This window comes from Hemitrygon akajei, unplaced genomic scaffold, assembly GCF_048418815.1.
Source record: "Hemitrygon akajei unplaced genomic scaffold, sHemAka1.3 Scf000033, whole genome shotgun sequence".
Lineage (NCBI taxonomy): Eukaryota > Metazoa > Chordata > Chondrichthyes > Myliobatiformes > Dasyatidae > Hemitrygon > Hemitrygon akajei.
In genome coordinates, this window is record NW_027331919.1 from 7,716,276 (window position 1) to 7,737,673 (window position 21,398).

The window sequence follows — 21,398 nt, forward strand, 5'->3', positions numbered from 1 at the left end:
ACAGGAAGGGAGCAGTTACTCTACTGTGGGGATTATATAGGCCCCCTGCCAGCAAAAGAGATACCGAGGAGTAGATTGGAGGCAGATTTCGGAAAGGTTCAAAAATAACAGCTTTGTTATCATGGGTGACTTTAACTTCCCTAATATTGATTGCCACTTGATTATTTCCACGTGTTTAGATGGGGCAGAGTTTAAGTGTGTTCAGGATGGATTCCTGTCACAGTATGTTGACAAGCCGGTGAGGGGGAATGCCATACTAGATCTAGTAATAAACTGGGTCAGGTCACAGATCTGTCAGGGGTGAGCATCTGGGGGACAGTGATCACCGCTCTCCGACCTTTAGCATTATCATGGAAAAGGATAGATTCAGAGAGGAGAGGAAAATGTGTAATTAGGTAAGGGCAAATTATGAGGCTAGTAGGCTAGAACTCGCGGGTCTGAATTGTGATGATGTTTTAGCAGGGAAATGTACTATGTACTTGTGATCGATGCTTAGTGATATCTTGCAAGATGTTCGGGATAAATTTGCCCCGGTGAGGAAAATAAAGAATGGCAGGGTGACGGAACCATAGGTGACAAGTGAAGTGAAAAATCTAGTCAGGTGGAATAAGGCAGCATACATGAGGTTTAGGAAGCATGGATCAGATGGGTCTTTTGAGGAATATAGGATAGCAAGAAAGGAGCTTAAGAAGGGGCTGAGCAGAGCAAGAAAGCGTCATGAGAAGGCCTTGGCAAATAGTTTAAAGGAAAACCCCAAGGCATTCTTCAATTATGTGAAGAACAAAAGGATGACAGGAGTAAATGTAGGACCGATTAGAGAAAAAACTGGGAAGATGTGCATGGAGGCTGCGGAAGTGAGCGAAGTCCTCAATGAATACTTCCCTTCGGTGCTCACCAATGAGAGGGATCTGGATGACTGTGAGGGCGGTATAACTGAGGTTGATGTTCTGGAGCATGTTCATATTAAGGGAGAGGAGGTGTTGGAGTTGTTAAAATACATTAGGACGGATAAGTCACCGGGGGCTGATGGAATATTAAACAGGCTGCTCCACGAGGCGAGGGAAGAGATTGCTCAGCCTCTGGCTAGGATCTTTATGTCCTCGTTGTCCACAGGGATGGTACCGGAGGATTGGACACAGGCGAATGTTGTCACCTTGTTCAAAAAGGGTAGTAGGGATAGTCCGTGTAATTATAGACCAGTGAACCATACGTCTGCGGTGGGAAAGCTGTTGGAAAAGATTTTTAGAGATAAGATCTATGGGCATTTAGAGATTCATGGTTTGATCAGGGACAGTCCGTCAGCATGGCTTTGTGAAGGCCAGTTCGTGGTTAACAAGCCTGATAGAGTTTTTTGAGGCTTGCCAGCAGAAGTTGGAGGGTTGTGGTGGAGGGAATATATTCAGATTGGAGGGTTGTGACTAGTGGTGTCCCACATGGATCTGTTCTGGGACCTCTACCTTTCGTGATTTTTATTAACGACATGGAAATGGGGGTGGAAAGGTTGGTTGGCAAGTTTGCAGACGCCACAAAGTTTGGTGGTGTTGTAGATGATGTAGAGGATTGTCACAAATTAGAGAGTGACATTGATAGGATACAGAAGTGGGCTGAGCAGTGGCAGATAGAGTTCAACCCAGAGAAGTGTGAAGTGGTAGACTTTGGAAGGAGAAACTCCAAGGCAGAGTACAAAGTAAATGGCAGGATACTTGGTTGTGTGGAGGAGCAGAGAGATCTGGGGGTACATCTTCACGGATCCCTGAAAGTTGCCTCACAGGTAGATAGGGTAGATAAGAAATTTTATGAGGTGTTAGCTTTCATAAGTCGAAGGATAGAGTTTAAGAGACGCGATGTAATGATGTAGCTCTATAAAACACTGGTTAGGCCACACTTGGAGTAATGTGTCCAGTTCTGGTCGCCTCACTATAGGAAGGATGTGGAAGCATTGGAGAGGGTACAGAGGAGATTTACCAGGATGCTGCCTGGTTTAGAGAGTATGGATTATGATCAGAGTTTATGGGAGCTAGGGCTTTACACTTTGGAAAGAAGGAGGATGAGAGGTGGCATGATATAAGTGTACAAGATAATAAGAGGAATTGATAGAGTGGACAGCAAGCGCCTCTTCCCCACGGCACCACTGCTCAGTACAAGAGGACGTGGCTTTAAGGTAAGGTGTGGGAAGTTCAAGGGGAATATTAGAGGAAAGTTTTTCACTCAGAGACTGGTTGCTGCGTGGAATGCACTGCCTAAATCAGTGGTGGAGGCAGGTATAATAGTAAAATTTTAGAGTCTACGAGACAGATATACGGAGGAATTTTATGTAGCGGGTATATGGCAGGCAGGATTTATGGGTCGGCACAGCATTGTGGGCCGAAGGGCCTGTATGCCTATTTTATGACCTAAGTTTTCTTTTTCCTCGGAGAGTGATAAGTGCGTAGAATGGGCTACCGGAAACCATAGAACCATTGAACCATAGAACAGTACAGGCCCTACAGCCCTCCATGTTGTGTCGACCATTATCCTTAAAAAAGCACTAAACCCACACTATGCCAGAACCCTCCATTTCTATTTCATCCATGTGCAGGTCAAATAGGCTCTTAAATACCCATAATGTTTTAGCCTCCACCACCATCCCTAGCAAGTCATTCCAGGCACTCAACTTCCTCTGTGTAAAAAACTTACCCCTGATGTCTCTCCTAAACTTCCGTCCCTTAATTTTGTACATACGTCCTTTGGTGTTTGCTATTAGTGCCCTGGGAAACAGGAACTGAATATCCACCCTACTCACGCCTCTCATAATCTTGTAGACCTCTATCAACCCTCTCATTCTTCTACGCCCCAAAGAGAAACGTCCCAGCTCTGTTAACCTTGCTTCATATGATTTGTTCTCCAAACCAGGCAACATTCAGGTAAATCTCCTTTGCACCCTCTCCATAGCTTCCACATCCTTCTTATAATCAGGTGGCCAGAAATGAACACAATACTCTAAGTGGGGTCTCACCAGAGATTTGTAGAGTTGCAAGATGACCTCTCTACTCTTGAACTCAATCCCCCCGTTTATGAAGCCTAGCATCCCATAGGCCTTCTTAAATACCCTATCAACTTTCGCAGTGACCTTGAGGGATATATATTCATGTTGAGGGATGTATCTCCCTTTGTTCATCCACACTCTAAAGTATCTGACTATTAATCTTGTACTCAGTAATCTGGTTTGTCCTTCCAAAATGCATTATCTCACACTTATTCAGACTGAACTCCAACGACCATTTGTTTCTGCACAACTCTGCAGCCTATCTATATCCCCTTGTAACCTTCGACAACCTACAACTCTATCCACAACTCCTCCAATCTTCATCCGCAAACATAAATCCACCGTGGTGGTGGCGGGTACAATAGGGTCTTTTAAGAGACTTTTTGACTGGTACATGGAGCATCTTAAAAATAGAGGGCTACAGATCAGCCCAGTAATTTCTGAGGAAGTGACATGCTCGGCATGACTTTGTGAATCGAAGGGCCTGTGTTGTGCTGTAGGTTTTCTCTGCTTCTGTGTTTCTGTGACTCCGTGAATGTGTGAGAGAGAGCGAGAGTGTGTGAAGCGAGCTTCCCTCTGTCTAACCCCGGGAACGTGTTATGGGACGGTGCGGACAGAGGGTCACACTGTTTCTGTCCCGGGCAGCTTGTGATGAGACGGGGCGGAGGGAGCTTTACTCTGTGTCTGAAAGGGGAGTGTGTCAAGGGACGGTGTGTAGGGAGCTTCAATGTTTGTCTGACCCCAGGAGTATGTGCAGGGACGGTGCGGAGGAAGATTCACTCTGTGTCTGACCGCGGGAGTGTGTGATGGGATTGTGTGGATGGAGATTCACTCTGTGTCGGACCCCGGGAGTGTGTGATGGGACGGTGTGGATGGAGTTTCACTCTGTGTCTGACCCCGGGTGTGTGCGACGGGACGGTGTGGAGGGAGCTTCACTCTGTGTCTGACCCCGGGTGTGTGTGACGGGACGGTGTGGAGGGAGATTCGCTCTGTGTCTGACCCCGGATTTTGTGATGAGACGGTGTGGAGGGAGATACACTCTGTGTCTGACCCCGGGAGCGTGTGATGGGACGGTGTGGAGGGGGATTCACACTGTTTCTGTCCCCGGTCGTGTATGTTCGACGGGCCAGTGGTTATTGTTCACTCTCGCTCTGTCTCTAGCACACTCCACATTTCTTCCTCCAGTGTCTTCTCTTTTGCTCTACCGCGTCTATTTCACACACTCGCTCTACCTCTTCAACGCACCGTAATTTACTTACGCCGCTCTCCGTCTCTCAGATACAATCCATGTGCTAAACTTTCCCCATCCACGTCGCCCCCGTTCCCTACTCTCCTTCCAGTCTGTGTCGCAAGCAATTGTGGGGCGTATGTGGGAGAGATGACGTCTGGAGTTACCTCTCTCCCCTTTCACTGGATATCTATCCACACGATCTGTGCCTCTTCAGAACTCTCCATGCAGAGGCCGGTCGTGTGGCTCCACACCACTTGCATAGTATCTACAATCCTGACAACCTTTCTATCACCTCCACTATCCTCCCCTTCCACCCTCATCCCGCAGCCTACCATCTACACACACACACACACGCACACACACACACACACACACACACACACACACACACACACACACACACACACACACACACACACACACACACACACACACACACACACACACACACACAATCCGAGAAGGACTTGGGATTGGTGAGAGGGGAGGAAGGGAGCTTTGATCTGTCTTTGAGTGCCGTAGCTTGTGCCTCGATTGAGCCCAGGGATGGAAGCTTCAGAAAATATCTGAATCCAAGAGCGTGATATGAGAAGGTGTCGATGGAGCTTCTCTTTGTAGCTGATCCCTGGCAGCTTGTGATCCGACTGTGTGGAGTGAGTTTCACTCGATGTCTAACTCCCGTTATGTGCGACGAGTCAGTGTGTATCATTTCTTCATTTCTTCTCTGACCCCGGAAGTGTGCTTTGGGACGGGGAAGACTGGGCTTCACTCTGTGTCTGACCACGAGAGTGAGCGATAGGACAATTTGGAATGAGCTGCACTCCATGCATGTTCAGGGAATTGTGTGATGGATCGTTGTGGATGGAGCCTCTCTCTGTGTCTCACTCCGGGATGGTAGACAGGATGGTATGGATTGAGCCTCCCTCTGTGTTTGAGTCAAACAGACACACGGTTTCGGCGTCTCCAAGCAGAGATCAGGAGCCAGGTAAATGTTGGGCGAGTGCGCATTAAAAGCAGCGATTCGCGGAAGTTTCGGAGTGAGGAAAGTCTCACCGGTCAGATCTCTGGCGCTGAGCATGGTTCTGTGAGTTAGAATGGAAGCAGGGTGGGGAAGATGAGGCGATCCGTAGTGAAAGCAGATTCGGATATATGTTGCTTTGGGTTCCCCTCCCAAGCAGGTGAAACCGGTAGAGAAGAGACGGTTTCAATTCAATACGTTGCATTGCAATGCAACCATACATGAATACACATGAATACAGCCAAACGACTCTGCGATACTGCAGGACGAAGGGACCAAACACAAAACACAACCGGTGCATTTCTCCCCCGGAGAGAATTGGCTAATACCACGAAATGGAAGGGAAGAGGGAGGATCTTTTCAGGAGAGGTGAGGGGCAAGATTTTTTTTTACACAGAGAGCGTGGGTGACTGGAATGTGCTGCCAGGGGTGGTGGTGAAGGAAAATCGATGGAGGCGTTTCATTGGTTCTTAGACTGTCACTTTTATGTTCAGGGATTGGACGGAAATAAACTGTGAAGGCAAAAACGATTTAGGTATTAAGTATAATTTGTGTGGCAAAAAAATTGGGACGAAGCGTCTGTTCTGCTCTGTAATTTACGCTCAGCGAAAGGATGCGATTTAAACTCAGAGGATGGGAAGAGCAGGGGTGGGGTAGATCTGGGAATATGACGATGGATTGACAAAGACAGGGACCCGATTTTTCCACAGACTACATGGGCAGTGAACAACCAACAAGGAGAGACCGATCAGACCGACGCATATGGCTAATCTGTGTTTTAACAGCGGCCCTCGTTATCACGGGTATCTGCTGGAGTATTCATGGTGAGTTTCACACAGGTCGCAACGACCACACCGCAGAGAATAAAAATGGCCACTGTAACAGCGACTCATTCCCAACACTTCCCAGAAACACCTTTCACTGTGATACCAAGGCACCCCTCACTGTGGTACTGACGGGTCTCTCAGCATGTCCACGACTCAACCCTCACCGTAACCCCGACACAACCCCCACCAACACATCCCTCAACATGAAACTGACATATCCCTCAACGTGATACCAACACACAACCTATTGTAATAACGATTCAATATAACACTGACACGCCTCTCGACGTGGCACCGACATGTCACACCCTGTGATGTGGACACATCCATTACTGTGACGTAGACATATCCCTCACTGTGACGCAGACACGTCCATCACTTTGAGAACGACTCATCTCTTATCATGACAGCAAAAGCCACTCCATGGAAACACCGATATACCCCTCTCCGTCACAATGACGCATCACTCACCGTGACACCGACAAGCCCCTCAGAGCGTCACCCACTCAGTCCGCACCGTGACAACAACACTAAACTTACTGTGATAGCGACAGATCCACCGTGACCACAACAGGTCCTTCCCCGTGACTCAAACACACCCCTCACCGTGACATCGACATATTTTTTCCGCTGTCACACCAATACATCGGACACTATGACACTGGTGAGTCTCTCACTGTAACACCGTCAAACCTCGCACTGTGACCCCGACATATCTCTCACCGTGACATAGAGATACACCGGGATGTGACCCGGTACACCTCTCACATGGACCCAGAAACCATATAACTATATGACAATTACAGCACAGAAACAGGCCATCTCGGCCCTTCTGGTCCGTGACAAACGCTTACTCTCATCTCGTCCCACTGAACCGCACTCAGCCCATAACCCTCCATTCCTTTCCTGTCCATGTACCTATCCAATTATACTTTAAATGACAATATCGAACCTGCCTCTACGACTTCTACTGAAGCTCGTTACACACAGTTACCACTCTCTGAGTAAAGAAATTCCCCCTCGTGTTACCCTTACACTTTTGACCCTAACTATCAAATCATGTCCTCTTTTTTTGAATCTCCCCTGCTCTCAATGGAAAAAAGCCAATCCACGTCAACTCTATCTATCCCCTCATAATTTAAAATACCGCTATTAAGTCCCCCCCCCCCTCAACTTTCTACGTTCCAAGGAATAAAGACCTAACTTGTTCAACCTTTCCCTGTAACTTTGGTGCTGAAACCCAGGTAACATTCTAGTAAATCTCCTCTCTACTCTCTCTATTTTGTTGACATCTCTCCTATAATTCGGTGACCAGAACTGTACACAATACTCCAAATTCGGTCTTACCAATGTCTTGTATAATTTTAACATTACAACCCAACTCCTATATTCAATGCTCTGATTTATAAAGGCCAGCATACCAAAAGCTTTCTTCGCCACCCTATCCACATGAGATTCCACCTTCAGGGAATAATGCATCATTATTCCTAGATCACTCTGTTCTACTGCATTCCTCAATGCCCTATCATTTACCGCGACATAGAGATACACGGCGATGTGACCCGGTACACCTCTCACATTGAAGCAGAAACACCTATCACAATGACAGCTACGCGTTTCTCACTGAAACACCGAGTCGGTGTGACAGGGAATCAACTATCACCGCGATACTGACGCATCTCCCATCGTGACACCGACGAAAACCTCGCTCGTAACCTGATATACCCCTCAGTGCGTCCCAGACACGTACCTGACGGTGGCGCCCAGCACACCTCTTACTGTAACACTGACGCACCACTCTCCGTGACCCGCTCAGTAGCTTGACGCTGACACATTATAAACGCCAAACATCCTTCACCATCTCAGATCACCTCTGACCGAACTACATACTCCTTTGGGAAGAAAATCAGCTGATGAACAGGACCCAACGCCAATGTCCATGAGTTAAACTCAATCTTTCAATCCCAGATATCTGAGATTTCCCACCCAGGTCTCTCCCAGACAACCTGTCTCAAGGCGAAACACACCTCAGTGACACCGACACGCCCTTTACCGTGACTCTAAGCCACCACTGACACCTACAGGCTCCTCAACGTGACCCGCCCAGCTCTCCACCGAGACAAGGACTCACAGGTGACACCCCTGTCCGAGACAAGATCGCCCCTCAACATCACACCGATGCTCCGCTCACTGAGGCAATTACCCAGACCTCACCCTGACACAGACAAACCCCTTACCTTGATACATAGACCTAAATTCACAATGACACCGACATAGTCCTCTCCGTGACACTGACACACAGCTCAGCGTGACAATCGGACACACACCGTGGCCATGACATGCCTCTCACAATGATACAGACACACTCCTCTCAATGAGACCAACAACCACACATTACACCGATACTCCACACACCATGACACAACCAGACCCCTCACTCTGACATTTCCCGCACCTGAAATATCCTTCGCCTTGTCATCGAGATACACTGCATTGTAGCCCGGCACACCTCTCGACGGGGCACAGAAACACCTATCACAGTAGCCCCCACTTGTCCCGCGCAGCAGCTCGAACATGCCCCGCGCTGAGACAGGGAATCAATCATCACCACGATGCTGACACAGACCCCATTGTAACAACAAAAAAACGTTTACCAGGGCATTAATAACCCCTCAGAGTGACACAGACACACCCCTCAACGTGGTGCCGGCGCCTCCCACTGTGTCAGCAGCACATTTCAACACTGTGACACCCTTCACCGTGACACTGACACAACACTCTCTGTGACCCGTTCGGTAGCGTGACGCTGACTCACATGTCACTGTAAACGCTAAACATCCTTCACCATCTCTCTCAGTATCACAGATTCGTCAGTCTCTTAAACGAATGCACAACGATCTCCGTCACCAGTTCACTGAGATGGAAACGAAGTACAGATCTGTCAACGAAACCAAGGCTCAAATCTGCGAATTGTTGACCAGCAGAAGAGGTAAGACATCATCCCCCTCTTTCACCCGCTCCTCATCACAGGGCAGGCATGGAGAGAGGAAGCGTCACTCTGTGTCTGACATCGGGAGTGTGTGAAGAGATGGTATGGAGGGTGATCCACTCTGTGGTTGACCGAGCGAGTGTGATGCCATTGCATGGAGCGCGTTTCGCTCTGGCACTGAATCCAGGAGAGTGTGATGGGACGTTGTGGATGTGGATTCAATCTGTGTCTGAATCCCAGAGAGAGAGATGGGACGGAACAGAGAGAGCATCACTCTGTGTCTGGATCCTGGAGTGTGTGAATCCACAATATCGGAAAATTCCCATCCGAAACTCTCCCAGAGAAGCTGTCTTAAGAATCTCTCTGCGCTGAACTCTAATCTGTCCGATCTTAAACGAATGCACAGCGATCTCCGTCACCAGTTCACTGAGATGGAAACGAAGTACAGATCTGTCAACGAAACCAAGGCTCAAATCTGTGAATTGATGACCAGCAGAAGAGGTGAGACATCATCCTCCACTTTCACCCGTTCCTCAACACAGGGCATGCATGAAGAGAGGAAGCGTCACTCTGTGCTCGATATCGGGAGTGTGTGATGAGATGGTATGGAGGATGATTGACTCTGTGTTTGACCCGGTGAGTGTGATGGGACTGCGTGGAGGAAGTTTCACTCTGTCACTGAATCCAGGAGAGTGTGATGGGACGTTGTGGAGGTGGATTCACTCTGTGTCTGACCCCGGGATTTTGAGACGTAACATTTCAGCTTCACCCTATGTCCCACTCCCGGAATGTCTGATGGGACAGTATGGATCCAACTTCACTCTGTGTCTGACAGCGGGATTGTGTGATGGGACAGTGCAGAGGGAAGTTCATTCTATGCTTCGCCAGACTGTGTGATTGGATATTGTGGAGGGAGTCTAACCCCGTGAGTGTGTGAGCGGAATTTCGCTGTGTGTGGTGTTACGTACCCGTGACACGTGACAGTGGTACCCTTGTCACGTGACTGGGGTTGAAGCTATACTGGACTTGAGGTAATGGTCTTGTGATGGTGGAGTGACGTCATTTTCCCGCCAGTAGAGGTCATGTGACAGTTTTTTTTTACAGGTTATAAAAGGAAGACCCACCCTGTGGGGTGGGGCAGTTCGTGGCTGAGTTTGCCAAGCTGACTTCATGTCACTGCGTGATTTAATGTTATGACGCAGTTTAGTTGAAAAATGAAGTTGTATATAATGCCTAAAGTTTAAAAGGTCATTGCCAGCAGTTTCTTTGCTAGTGGAGAGTGAATATCGGAGTTCGGAATTTAAACATCGAGGAGAATCGATTTTCGACGGTGGATGGGTTTCGACCTTATTTGATCCTCATTCGGAAGGATTCCGTTGACTATTCTTGCTATTAATCCCTGGGTTTGACCAGAAAGGATATGAGAATAGTGTGGAAGGAAGGTCAGTGCCTTTAAGCCGTTATATTTCATAAAATTCTTCGTGGGAAATTTCGACGCCGGGGATCGAAGGACAACGACGTGGAAGAGAATTAAAATCGCCTTAAAAAGTCTCTCCTTTTAAATGGGCTGTGAGCTTTTGAACTTTCGGCATACCGCTTAAAAGAACTGTTTTTTTTCAATACCGCTTTAAGAACTGTTTGAACTGCAACGCTATTAAGAACTGTGAATCTGCCACACCGCAGCTGTTTTCCGGTTACGCTAGTGTTTGTTTACTTTTGGGGGGTTTGTTTTCAGTGTTTAATAAACGTGTTATTTGTTATAAAAACCCTTGCCGAACTCATATATATTTATTCTTGCCTGAATACGTATCATAAATATGGGGGCTCGTCCGTGATTGGATTGTTTGGGTTTAAATGCTTGTTAACTTTTGAATCGGTGTTTTGGTAACGGGGACTGCTCGATTCTTTAGTTTGATTGGCTTGTGAGTGATTTTCGGCAACGATGAATATTGATGAGTTTCTGGATTCGCCAGCCGTGGATTTGTTAGCGAAGGCGAAAAAAACTGACGTATCTGAGATAGCTCGTAGATTGCACCTTAAAGGTATTTTGAAGACTACATCAAAAGCTGTAATACAGAGAAAAATCGCATCACACTTTGTGGCTTCGGGTGATTTTGATGAATCGATTTTAGAATCGTTTCCAATAAGTAATCTGGAGATGCAATTGCAAATTGAACAAATGATGATAGAGAGGTGTAAATTGGAAGCTGAACAGAAGCAGAGAGATTTTGAATATGCAATGGCGAAATTAAGGTCTGGGAATCAGTCTTCTGATTCTAAAAAACCGTTTGTTGCTAGTCAAGAAATTAAATTGGTCCCTCCATTTAGTGAAACAGAAGTGGAAAGATATTTTCAACGTTTTGAAACTATTGCTCGGATGTCAGACTGGCCGAAAGAAAAATGGTCAGTGTTGTTACAGAGTGTAATTAAAGGCAAAGCACAGCAAGTTTACACAGCTTTAACTGCTGCGCAAGCATTAGATTATGATATTGTGAAAACGAATAATCTCAAAGCATACGATTTAGTCCCAGAAGCATATAGGGAAAGATTCAGAAGTTTGAAAAAGACTGTGGAAAAGACTTATGTGGAATTTGCCTATGATAAAGCTATGTGTTTTGAGAGATGGGTTTCTTCTAAAAATGTAAATGACGACTATAGTACATTGAAAGAGCTGATTTTGATGGAGGAATTTAAAAGAAGCATTCCTGTTGAAGTAAGGACCTACTTAAATGAGAGGGATACTGATAAATTGCAGGACTGTGCTAGATTAGCTGATGAGTATGATTTAATCCATAAGAATAAATTTCCTCAGGGTAGAATTTTTACGAGGAAGAATAATATGGAGACTCAAGGTAAATCAGAAATTAAATCAGAGGTTAATGAAAAAGGTAAGGAGGAAGGAAAACCTGTGAAGGAAAGACAGTTTGGTCTTATTTGTAACTATTGTAAGAAGCCTGACCATGTAATAGCTAACTGTTTCAAATTGAAAAAGAAAGAGAAAGAAGCAGTTCCAGATGTTTGTGTGCAACATACTGAAGCACCTGTAAAGTTACAGGGTTTGGTAAACACAAATGAGGATTTGTTAGAGTCTCACCAAGTTAGAAAGGGATATGATCATTTTATAACTGGAGGGTTTGTATCCTTGAAAGAAGGATCTACTCTGGTGCCAATAAAAATCCTTAGGGATACTGGAGCTTCTCAATCACTGATGTTAGATAGTGTGTTGAAGTTTAATGAAGAGAGTGATACTGGTGAGGTAAATTACATAAGAGGTGTTGGAAGTGATTTTATGCCTGTACATTTACATAAAGTAAATTTAAAATCAGGGTTAGTTACAGGATTTGTTAAAGTAGGATTACAGCATAGCTTACCTGTGAAGTGTATTTCTTTATTGTTAGGTAATGACTTGGCAGGTGGACAAGTTTTTCCAGAAGTGCATTTGACAATGGAGTCAGAGGAACCAGAGATGAATTCTAACACAGATTCTTCCTGTGTTGTGACTAGAGCTATGGCTAAAAAGATTGATGTGCAGAATGAGGTTGTTACTCATGACTGTTCAACTCAGGATTCGAGTTTTGAGGATGTGCCAGAGACTTTCTTACCTTCGTTGTTTGAACAAGATTCTGGGAGTAAGTCTGACTATGAAGATTTATCTCTGTCTCGGAAGGAGATGATAGCAGAGCAGAATAGAGATCCTGAGATGATAAAATTAAGGGAACAAGCTTTACTAGGTAGTGAAATTGAGAAAGTGTCAGTAGGATATTATTTGGAAAAAGGAGTGTTGATGAGGAAGTGGAGGTCGCCTACAATTCCTGCAAGTGAGGAATGGAATGTTGTTTACCAGGTAGTTGTTCCTAAAGTTTATCGAAATGAGATTTTGACTTTAGCTCATAGTGTGCCTTTAGGTGGACATCAAGGGGTAAGGAAAACTGTGGACAAGATTTTAAAACATTTTTACTGGCCTGGTCTAAGAAAAGATGTGGCGATGTTTTGTAAAACGTGCCATACTTGTCAAATTGTGAGTAAACCAAATCAGGTTACACCAGTAGCTCCATTACAACCTATTCCAGCATTTGGTGAACCGTTTTCAAAAGTTATCGTAGATTGTGTTGGTCCATTACCAAAGACAAAAACTGGTTATCAGTATTTGTTGACTATCATGTGTACTTCGTCTAGGTTTCCAGAGGCAGTACCACTTAGGAATATAAAAGCTAAAACTGTGACGAAGGCTCTTATAAAATTCTTTACTTATTTTGGATTGCCTAAGGAAATACAAACTGATCAAGGCAGTAATTTTATGTCTGGATTGTTTCAACAGATAGTTTATAAATTGGGAGCTAAGCAAATCACTTCGTCTGCATACCATCCAGAATCGCAAGGTGCCTTGGAGAGGTTTCATTCTACCCTCAAGAATATGATTAGGACATATTGTGTGGAAAATGAAAGTGACTGGGATGAGAGTATAAACTTAATTTTATTTGCTGTAAGGGAATCGGTACAGGAATCTTTAGGTTTTAGACCATTTGAACTTGTGTTTGGGCATAGAGTTAGAGGACCTTTAGCTTTATTGAAAGAACAGTGGATTAGTAAGGAAGTGCATACTAATTTGTTGGACTATGTTTTGAAATTTAAGGACAGGTTACATAAAGCTTGTAGTTTAGCCAAGGAAAATTTAAATTTGGCTCAGGAGAAAATGAAAACTAGGTATGATAAAGAAGCTAGGATGAGGATGTTTAAGCCTGGAGATAAGGTGTTGGTTCTTTTCCCAGTGCAGACAAATCCTTTACAAGCTAGATTTCATGGTCCTTATGAAATTGTGTCTAGAATCAATGATGTGGATTACGTAATAAAAACTCCAGATCGTAGAAGGTCAACACAACTTTGCCATATTAATATGATTAAACCATATTTTGGGAAACAATCTGATACTGTGACTGTTGTGGTTAGTGAGAATGAGTTTGATTTAACTGGGAACATAATAGATTATTCATCTGACTTTCATTCTAAATCTAACATTGTTTCTGTTAGGTTACCTAATTCGACCATTCTGAAAAATATGGATGAGAAATTAGCACATTTACAGCTAGAGCAGAAACAACAGTTGAAGGAATTGATTTTTAAATATAAGGATTTGTTTCCAGATGTTCCGAGAAGGACTACTATAGCTTCACATGATGTAGATATTGGAGATGCCAAACCTATTAAACAACATCCATATAGGATGAACATGGAAAAATGTGAACTTGCTGAGAAAGAAATTGAATACATGTTAGAGAATGATATTATTAGACATTCTAACACGAATTGGAGTTCGCCATGTGTTATGGTGCCAAAACCTGATGGTAGTATTAGGTTTTGTACGGACTATAGGAAGGTGAATGCTGTAACGAAAACAGATGCATATCCAATTCCTAGAGTAGATGATTGTGTAGATAAGGTTGGAAAAGCAAAGTTCCTTTCAAAGATTGATTTATTGAAAGGGTATTGGTATGTTCCATTAACGGACAGAGGTAGAGAGATTTCTGCATTTGTAACTCTATCTGGGTTATATGAGTATAATGTTCTTCCATTTGGGATGAAGAATGCCCCAGGTACTTTCCAGAGGATGATTAACTCTGTGATTCAGGGATTGAAAGATACTGATGCTTATATTGATGATTTAGTGACAGGAAATGATACTTGGGAAGCACACATAATTGCGGTGGAGAAATTGTTTGAAAGACTTTCAAAAGCTAACTTGACTATTAATTTAGCTAAGAGTGAATTTGAACATGCCACTGTGACTTACCTTGGTTATGTTGTAGGTCAAGGTAAGGTAGCTCCTGTTCAGGCAAAAGTTCAGGCAATTTTAGAGATTCCCACTCCGACGGGGAAAAAATCTCTCAGAAGATTTTTGGGAATGGTAGGATATTATCGAAAATTTTGTAAGAATTTTGCTAATGTGCCCTTCCATTAACTAACCTTCTGCAGAAGAATGTGAAGTTTGTGTGGACAGTGCCTTGTCAGGAAGCATTTGAAAAATTGAAAACAATGATATGTCAACAACCTGTGCTTAAGGCACCTGACTTTGAAAAACCTTTTTCATTAGCTGTAGATGCTAGTGATGAAGCTGCGGGAGCAGTATTGATGCGAAGGAATGATGGTGATGAGGTTGATCATCCAGTAGCTTACTTTTCTAAGAAATTTAATAAGCATCAAAGAAACTACTCCACAATAGAGAAAGAATTGTTATCTCTTGTTTTAGCTTTGGAATATTTTGAGGTATATATTGGTACAACTCAAAAACCACTTATTGTTTACACTGATCATAATCAGTTAGTTTTTCTGAGTAAGATGAAAAACAAAAACAGAAGATTATTAAATTGGAGTTTGATGTTATAAGAGTACAATATTGTGATAACTCATATTAAAGGTAAAGATAATGTTTTTTTTTGGAGGGAGGTGTTACGTACCCGTGACACGTGACGTGGTACCCTTGTCACGTGACTGGGGTTGAAGCTATAATGGACATGAGGTAATGGTCTTGTGATGGTGGAGTGACGTCATTTTCCCGCCAGTAGAGGTCATGTGACAGGTTTTTTTTACAGGTTATAAAAGGAAGACCCACCCTGGGGGGTGGGGCAGTTCGTGGCTGGGTTTGCCAAGCTGACTTCATGTCACTGCGTGATTTAATGTTATGACGCAGTTTAGTTGAAAAATGAAGTTTTATATAATGCCTAAAGTTTAAAAGGTCATTGCCAGCAGTTTCTTTGCTAGTGGAGAGTGAATATCGGTGTTCGGAAGTTAAAGATCGAGGAGAATCGATCCACCGCAGCTGTTTTCCGGTTACTCTAGTGTTTGTTTACTTTTGGGGGGTTTGTTTTCAGTGTTTATTAAACGTGTTATTTGTTATAAAAACCCTTGCCGAACTCATATATATTTATTGTTGCCTGAATACGTAACAGTGGGAACACAGGAGGGTGTGATGGGGCGGTTCAGAGAGAGCCTGACTCTGTGACCCGCTAGGAACAGCGATAGGAAGGGAGATTCACATTGTATTAGTCTCGGGAGTGTGTGATGGGACCGTATGGAGGCAGCTTCCCTCTGTGTCTGACACTTTGCTGTGTGGTGTGTTGAGAGGATATACAGGAGGAATCACTGTCCCTCTGACGTTTGTCGTGTGTGTTGAGGGAGTTTCTTTCTGTGTCTGACCACTGGAGAGTGTTACGGGGCCGTGGATAGAGAGATTCATAGTGTGTCTGACCAAGGTTGTGTGTGACTGGAGTTTGTGGAGGGATATAAATTCTGTTCTCTGACCCAGGGAGTGTGTGATGAGACGATGTGGAGGGAGTAAGACCCAGACTCTAACCCCGGAAGAGATTGACTCCCTCGCTCCTCACTCTGACCGTTGGAATGTGTGATGAGGCCATGGAGGAGTGGAGGGAGTTTCACACTGTGTCTGATCTCGGGAGTGTGTGATGAGACGGTGCGGACGGTGCACACTGTTTTTGTCCCTGCGCTTGTGTCATGGGAGAGTGAGAAAGAGCTTCACTCCATGTCTCTCTCCGGGTGTCAGTAATCGGACGGTGCTGAATGAGCTACACTGTGTCTCATCCCTGGCGTGTGCGACTGGACACTGTGACAGCAGCTTAGCTCTGTGTCTCACTCCAGGAATGTGTGATAGGACGGTTTGGAAGCAGCTTCACTCTTTATCTGTCCGCAAGAGCGTGAGATTTGACAATAACCAGCGTGCAGTGTAAACGTCTAAACCTATGTGTGTGTGTGATATGGAGCAGTGGATAGAGAGAGAGAGAGAGAGAGAGAGAGAGAGAGAGAGAGAGAGAGAGAGAGAGAGAGAGAGAGAGAGAGAGAGAGAGAGAGAGAGAGAGAGAGAGAGAGAGAGAGAGAGAGAGAGAGAGAGAGAGAGAGAGAGAGAGAGAGAGAGCGTTTCACTCTGTGGCTGACCGCGGGAGAGTGGAGCGTGTGGGGCAAACTTCATTCTGGATCCGGCCCAGAGGCTGTGGGACGATCCGCAATGGCTTCACTCCATGTTTGATTCAGGGGTCTCTGATAGGACAGTGTGGAGGGTGCATCGCTCTTTTTCTGACACTCTGAATGAGTGATAAAATGGTGTGGAGCGAGTATCATTTAGTGTCTGACTCCGTCTGTGTATCAGCGGAGGGTTAGACGTTCCCCCAGTCTGTGCCTGACTGGAGAGTCTATGATGGATGATGTGGAGGAATCTTCGCTCTGTGTTTGATCCTGTGAACCATTGATGGGACGTTATGGAGGGAACCTCATTCTGTGTCTCTGCCCAGGAGTGTGCGATGGGACAGTGTGGTAGGAGATACACTCTGTGTCTTCACCCCGTGAGTGTGTGATGGATGGTTTGGAGGGAACTTCACTGTTCCTGATCCTTGTTAATGTGCGTTTGGACGGCGTGGGGGGAGATTCACTCTGTGCTTGAACTCAGGTGTGCGTGATGAGACCGCGTGGCGGGAAATACACTCTGTGACACACCGCGCCTGTGTGATGGGAAAGTGTGAAGAGATAATTCACTCCGTGTCTCACTGTTTCTTGTTCCTGATTTCCAGAGCAAACGTGTTCCAGGGACTGGGTCACAAATAAAGACCGGTGTTATTATGTTTCGACGTTTGAAACATCTTTCCCCAGAGCGATGCAAGAATGTTCAAACCGAGATTCAAGGCTGCTGGAAATCAATTCAAGGGATGAATCGGTATGTGTACAGCACGGGAAGATTCCACAGTAACACAGGAATCATCACACACACGCGGTGTCAAGACATTGAGTGAAAATCCATAATACACTCCTGTAACGCACACCCGGGGTCAGACACAGAGTGAATCTCTCTCCACCCCATCCCATCACACTCTCCCGTAAACAGTTTTCGATTCTCGCCATTAATCAAAGGGATTTAATTTTACAGAGTTTTGTTTTACGGTCTCTTGATCCCCAAGACCTTGATTACTGGCTTGGACAATGCGCGAACGGGTGAGTTTTGGACTGAACTGTGTGGTGGGAGATTGGGAATGACACTGTCCTGAGGGGAGAAAATCGGATTAGTTTACGGACTGAAGTAGGTTTGTGAGAAGAGAGTTGGGGCTGGGATTTGGTGTCGGGAGAGAACGATACAGGGGGAATATTTTAGGGAGAGATACGTGTCAGTCACAGGAGTGGGCAGCGAAATATTTTGACGATTTGCTGTCGGCCCCGGGGATTATTTCCCTGGGATTATTTTGGTGACTGACGCAGGGCTGTGCGCATTGGGCGATCCTGTGGAATTAGTTCGGGGTCTGACACAGTTCTGTAGGATGAAGTAGGCAGACTGGGATAGGTTTGACGACAGGCCTTACTCTGTGAGAAAGAGTTATGCAGCCAGATCAGTTTGGGGTCTGACATTGATCTGGGGGGAGAGAGTGGGACAACTGGATCAGTTTGGGGTCTGACACTGATCTGAGGGGAGAGAGTGGGACAACAGGATCAGTTTGGGGTCTGACACTGATCTGGGGGGAGAGAGTGGGACAACTGGATCAGTTTGGGGTCTGACACTGATCTGGGGGGAGAGAGGGGGACAACTGGATTAGTTTGGGGTCTGACACTGATCAGTAGGGTGCAGTAGGCAGACTGGGATAGGTTTGACGACAGGCCTTACTCTGTGAGAAAGAGTTATGCAGCCGGATCAGTTTAGGGTCTGACACTGACCTTGGGGGAGAGAGTGGGACAACTGGATCAGTTCGGGGTCTGACACTGTCCCGAGGGGAGAAAATGGGATTAGTTTACGGACTGAAGTAGGTTTGTGAGAAGAGAGTTGGGGCTGGGATTTGGTTTCGGGAGAGAACGATACAGGGGGAATATTTTAGGGAGAGATACGTGTCAGTCACAGGAGTGGGCAGCGAAATATTTTGACGATTTGCTGTCGGCCCCGGGGATTATTTCCCTGGGATTATTTTGGTGACTGACGCAGGGCTGTGCGCATTGGGCGATCCTGTGGAATTAGTTCGGGGTCTGACACAGTTCTGTAGGGTGAAGTAGGCAGACTGGGATAGGTTTGACGACAGGCCTTACTCTGTGAGAAAGAGTTATGCAGCCGGATCAGTTTGGGGTCTGACATTGATCTGGGGGGAGAGAGTGGGACAACTGGATCAGTTTGGGGTCTGACACTGATCTGAGGGGAGAGAGTGGGACAACAGGATCAGTTCGGGGTCTGACACTGATCTGGGGGGAGAGTGGGACAACAGGATCAGTTTGGGGTCTGACACTGATCTGGGGGGGGGAGAGTGGGACAACAGGATCAGTTTGGGGTCTGACACTGATCTGAGGGGAGAGAGTGGGACAACAGGATCAGTTTGGGGTCTGACACTGATCTGGGGGGGAGAGAGTGGGACAACTGGATCAGTTTGGGGTCTGACACTGATCTGGGGGGAGAGAGTGGGACAACTGGATTAGTTTGGGGTCTGACACTGATCAGTAGGGTGCAGTAAGCAGACTGGGATAGGTTTGACGACAGGCCTTACTCTGTGAGAAAGAGTTATGCAGCCGGATCAGTTTAGGGTCTGACACTGACCTTGGGGGAGAGAGTGGGACAACTGGATCAGTTCGGGGTCTGACACTGTCCCGAGGGGAGAAAATGGGATTAGTTTACGGACTGAAGTAGGTTTGTGAGAAGAGAGTTGGGGCTGGGATTTGGTTTCGGGAGAGAACGATACAGGGGGAATATTTTAGGGAGAGATACGTGTCAGTCACAGGAGTGGGCAGCGAAATATTTTGACGATTTGCTGTCGGCCCCGGGGATTATTTCCCTGGGATTATTTTGGTGACTGACGCAGGGCTGTGCGCATTGGGCGATCCTGTGGAATTAGTTCGGGGTCTGACACAGTTCTGTAGGGTGAAGTAGGCAGACTGGGATAGGTTTGACGACAGGCCTTACTCTGTGAGAAAGAGTTATGCAGCCAGATCAGTTTGGGGTCTGACATTGATCTGGGGGGAGAGAGTGGGACAACTGGATCAGTTTGGGGTCTGACACTGATCTGAGGGGAGAGAGTGGGACAACAGGATCAGTTCGGGGTCTGACACTGATCTGGGGGGAGAGAGTGGGACAACTGGATCAGTTTGGGGTCTGACACTGATCTGGGGGGAGAGAGTGGGACAACTGGATCAGTTTGGGGTCTGACACTGATCTGAGGGGAGAGAGTGGGACAACTGGATCAGTTTGGGGTCTGACACTGACCTGGGGGGGGAGAGAGTGGGACAACTGGTTTAGTTTGGAGACCGATACGGGGATGTGGGCACAGAGTCGGTCAGTGGATCCAGTCTGCTGACTGACGCAGGGCTGAGAGAGCGGTGAGAGGCAATGGGATTAACCTGAAGACTGACATGAACTGTGGGAAGAGGAAGGAGCCGTGGGATGGATGTGGGGACCAACAGATGGTTGCATGATCAGATTGTGCCGATGGGATTAATTTCGGGACCTCGATAATCTCTAGGGGGAAGGATGGGAGTGTAAGATCCGTTTGGGGACTAAAATAGATTTGACGGTAGAACGTGGGGTGTTCGATTCGCATTGGGTCTGCCACAGGACTGTGGGGACCGCGGGACGACGGGCCGGAGGCTGTTGGGGAGGTGGTGTAGTTGGATTAATTATGCGACTGACACAGAGCAGTGGGGAGACATTGGGACACTAAAATTATTTTGGGAATGACACAGGGCTGTGGTGATTGCCCGGGTTTAATAGGATTAGTTTGACGACGGTCTCGTGTTCCGCCGGATCTGTTTAGTCTCTGTTCAAATTTTGTAACCATTTACTGATAGGAATGATGCCTATGGTCTGCTGTACAAGGTGACATCCGGAAGGACCTCCTGCAGTGAATGCAAATCGAGTGGAGGGAGTGACTATTGCCTTCATAATAATTACCATTTCATCTGTGAGAAGTCTGCCCCCTGCTGCCCGGATATTCCTGCCAAGATCCAGGTTTTCTGTCAACAGCCCGGATAGCCGACTTGAATCAAAGGATTACCCCGCCTTTCCCTTCCTTATCCCTCCTCCACTCTCACTCACACCATCCTCTCAAAATAATCCCGACATTCTCTGCCCTACCTGCTTCTCTATTCTCCTCTTTTCGTAACCCCTTTCTCCCCACAACACATGGAAACCCCGATCTCCATCTATCCCGTTCTTTCTCGCCATCCCTCCCCATCCCGCTCTTTCTCACTCCCTCTAACTCTCTCTACCCCATCTCCTCACCCTATTTTCTCGACCTTTCTCCGACTGCTATTTCTCCGCTCCCTCTTCCAACCTCTTTATATTTTTC

General features: G+C 46.1%; 1 protein-coding gene across 1 annotated transcript; it reads left to right on the plus strand.

Annotated features, from left to right (window-relative positions):
• The first annotated feature begins 5,988 nt into the window (after nucleotides 1-5,988).
• On the plus strand, nucleotides 5,989-21,141 carry LOC140719957 (perlucin-like). Its single transcript, XM_073034870.1, has 5 exons — nucleotides 5,989-6,098; nucleotides 8,959-9,090; nucleotides 17,664-17,806; nucleotides 18,017-18,081; nucleotides 20,899-21,141. The coding sequence occupies exons 1-5, from the start codon at nucleotides 5,990-5,992 to the stop codon at nucleotides 21,080-21,082; spliced, it is 633 nt and encodes a 210-aa protein (XP_072890971.1). The 5' UTR covers nucleotide 5,989; the 3' UTR covers nucleotides 21,083-21,141.
• Nucleotides 21,142-21,398: the final 257 nt, after the last annotated feature.

What these genes read in the sequence shown, in the direction of transcription:
- LOC140719957 (XM_073034870.1), top strand. Translation starts at nt 5,990, where the DNA reads ATGGGCAGTGAACAACCAACAAGGAGAGACCGATCAGACCGACGCATA. An exon ending in TATCTGCTGGAGTATTCATG is followed by an intron (nt 6,099 to 8,958) that starts GTGAGTTTCACA and finishes CATCTCTCTCAG; the next exon opens with TATCACAGATTCGTCAGTCT. An exon ending in ATTGTTGACCAGCAGAAGAG is followed by an intron (nt 9,091 to 17,663) that starts GTAAGACATCAT and finishes CCTGATTTCCAG; the next exon opens with AGCAAACGTGTTCCAGGGAC.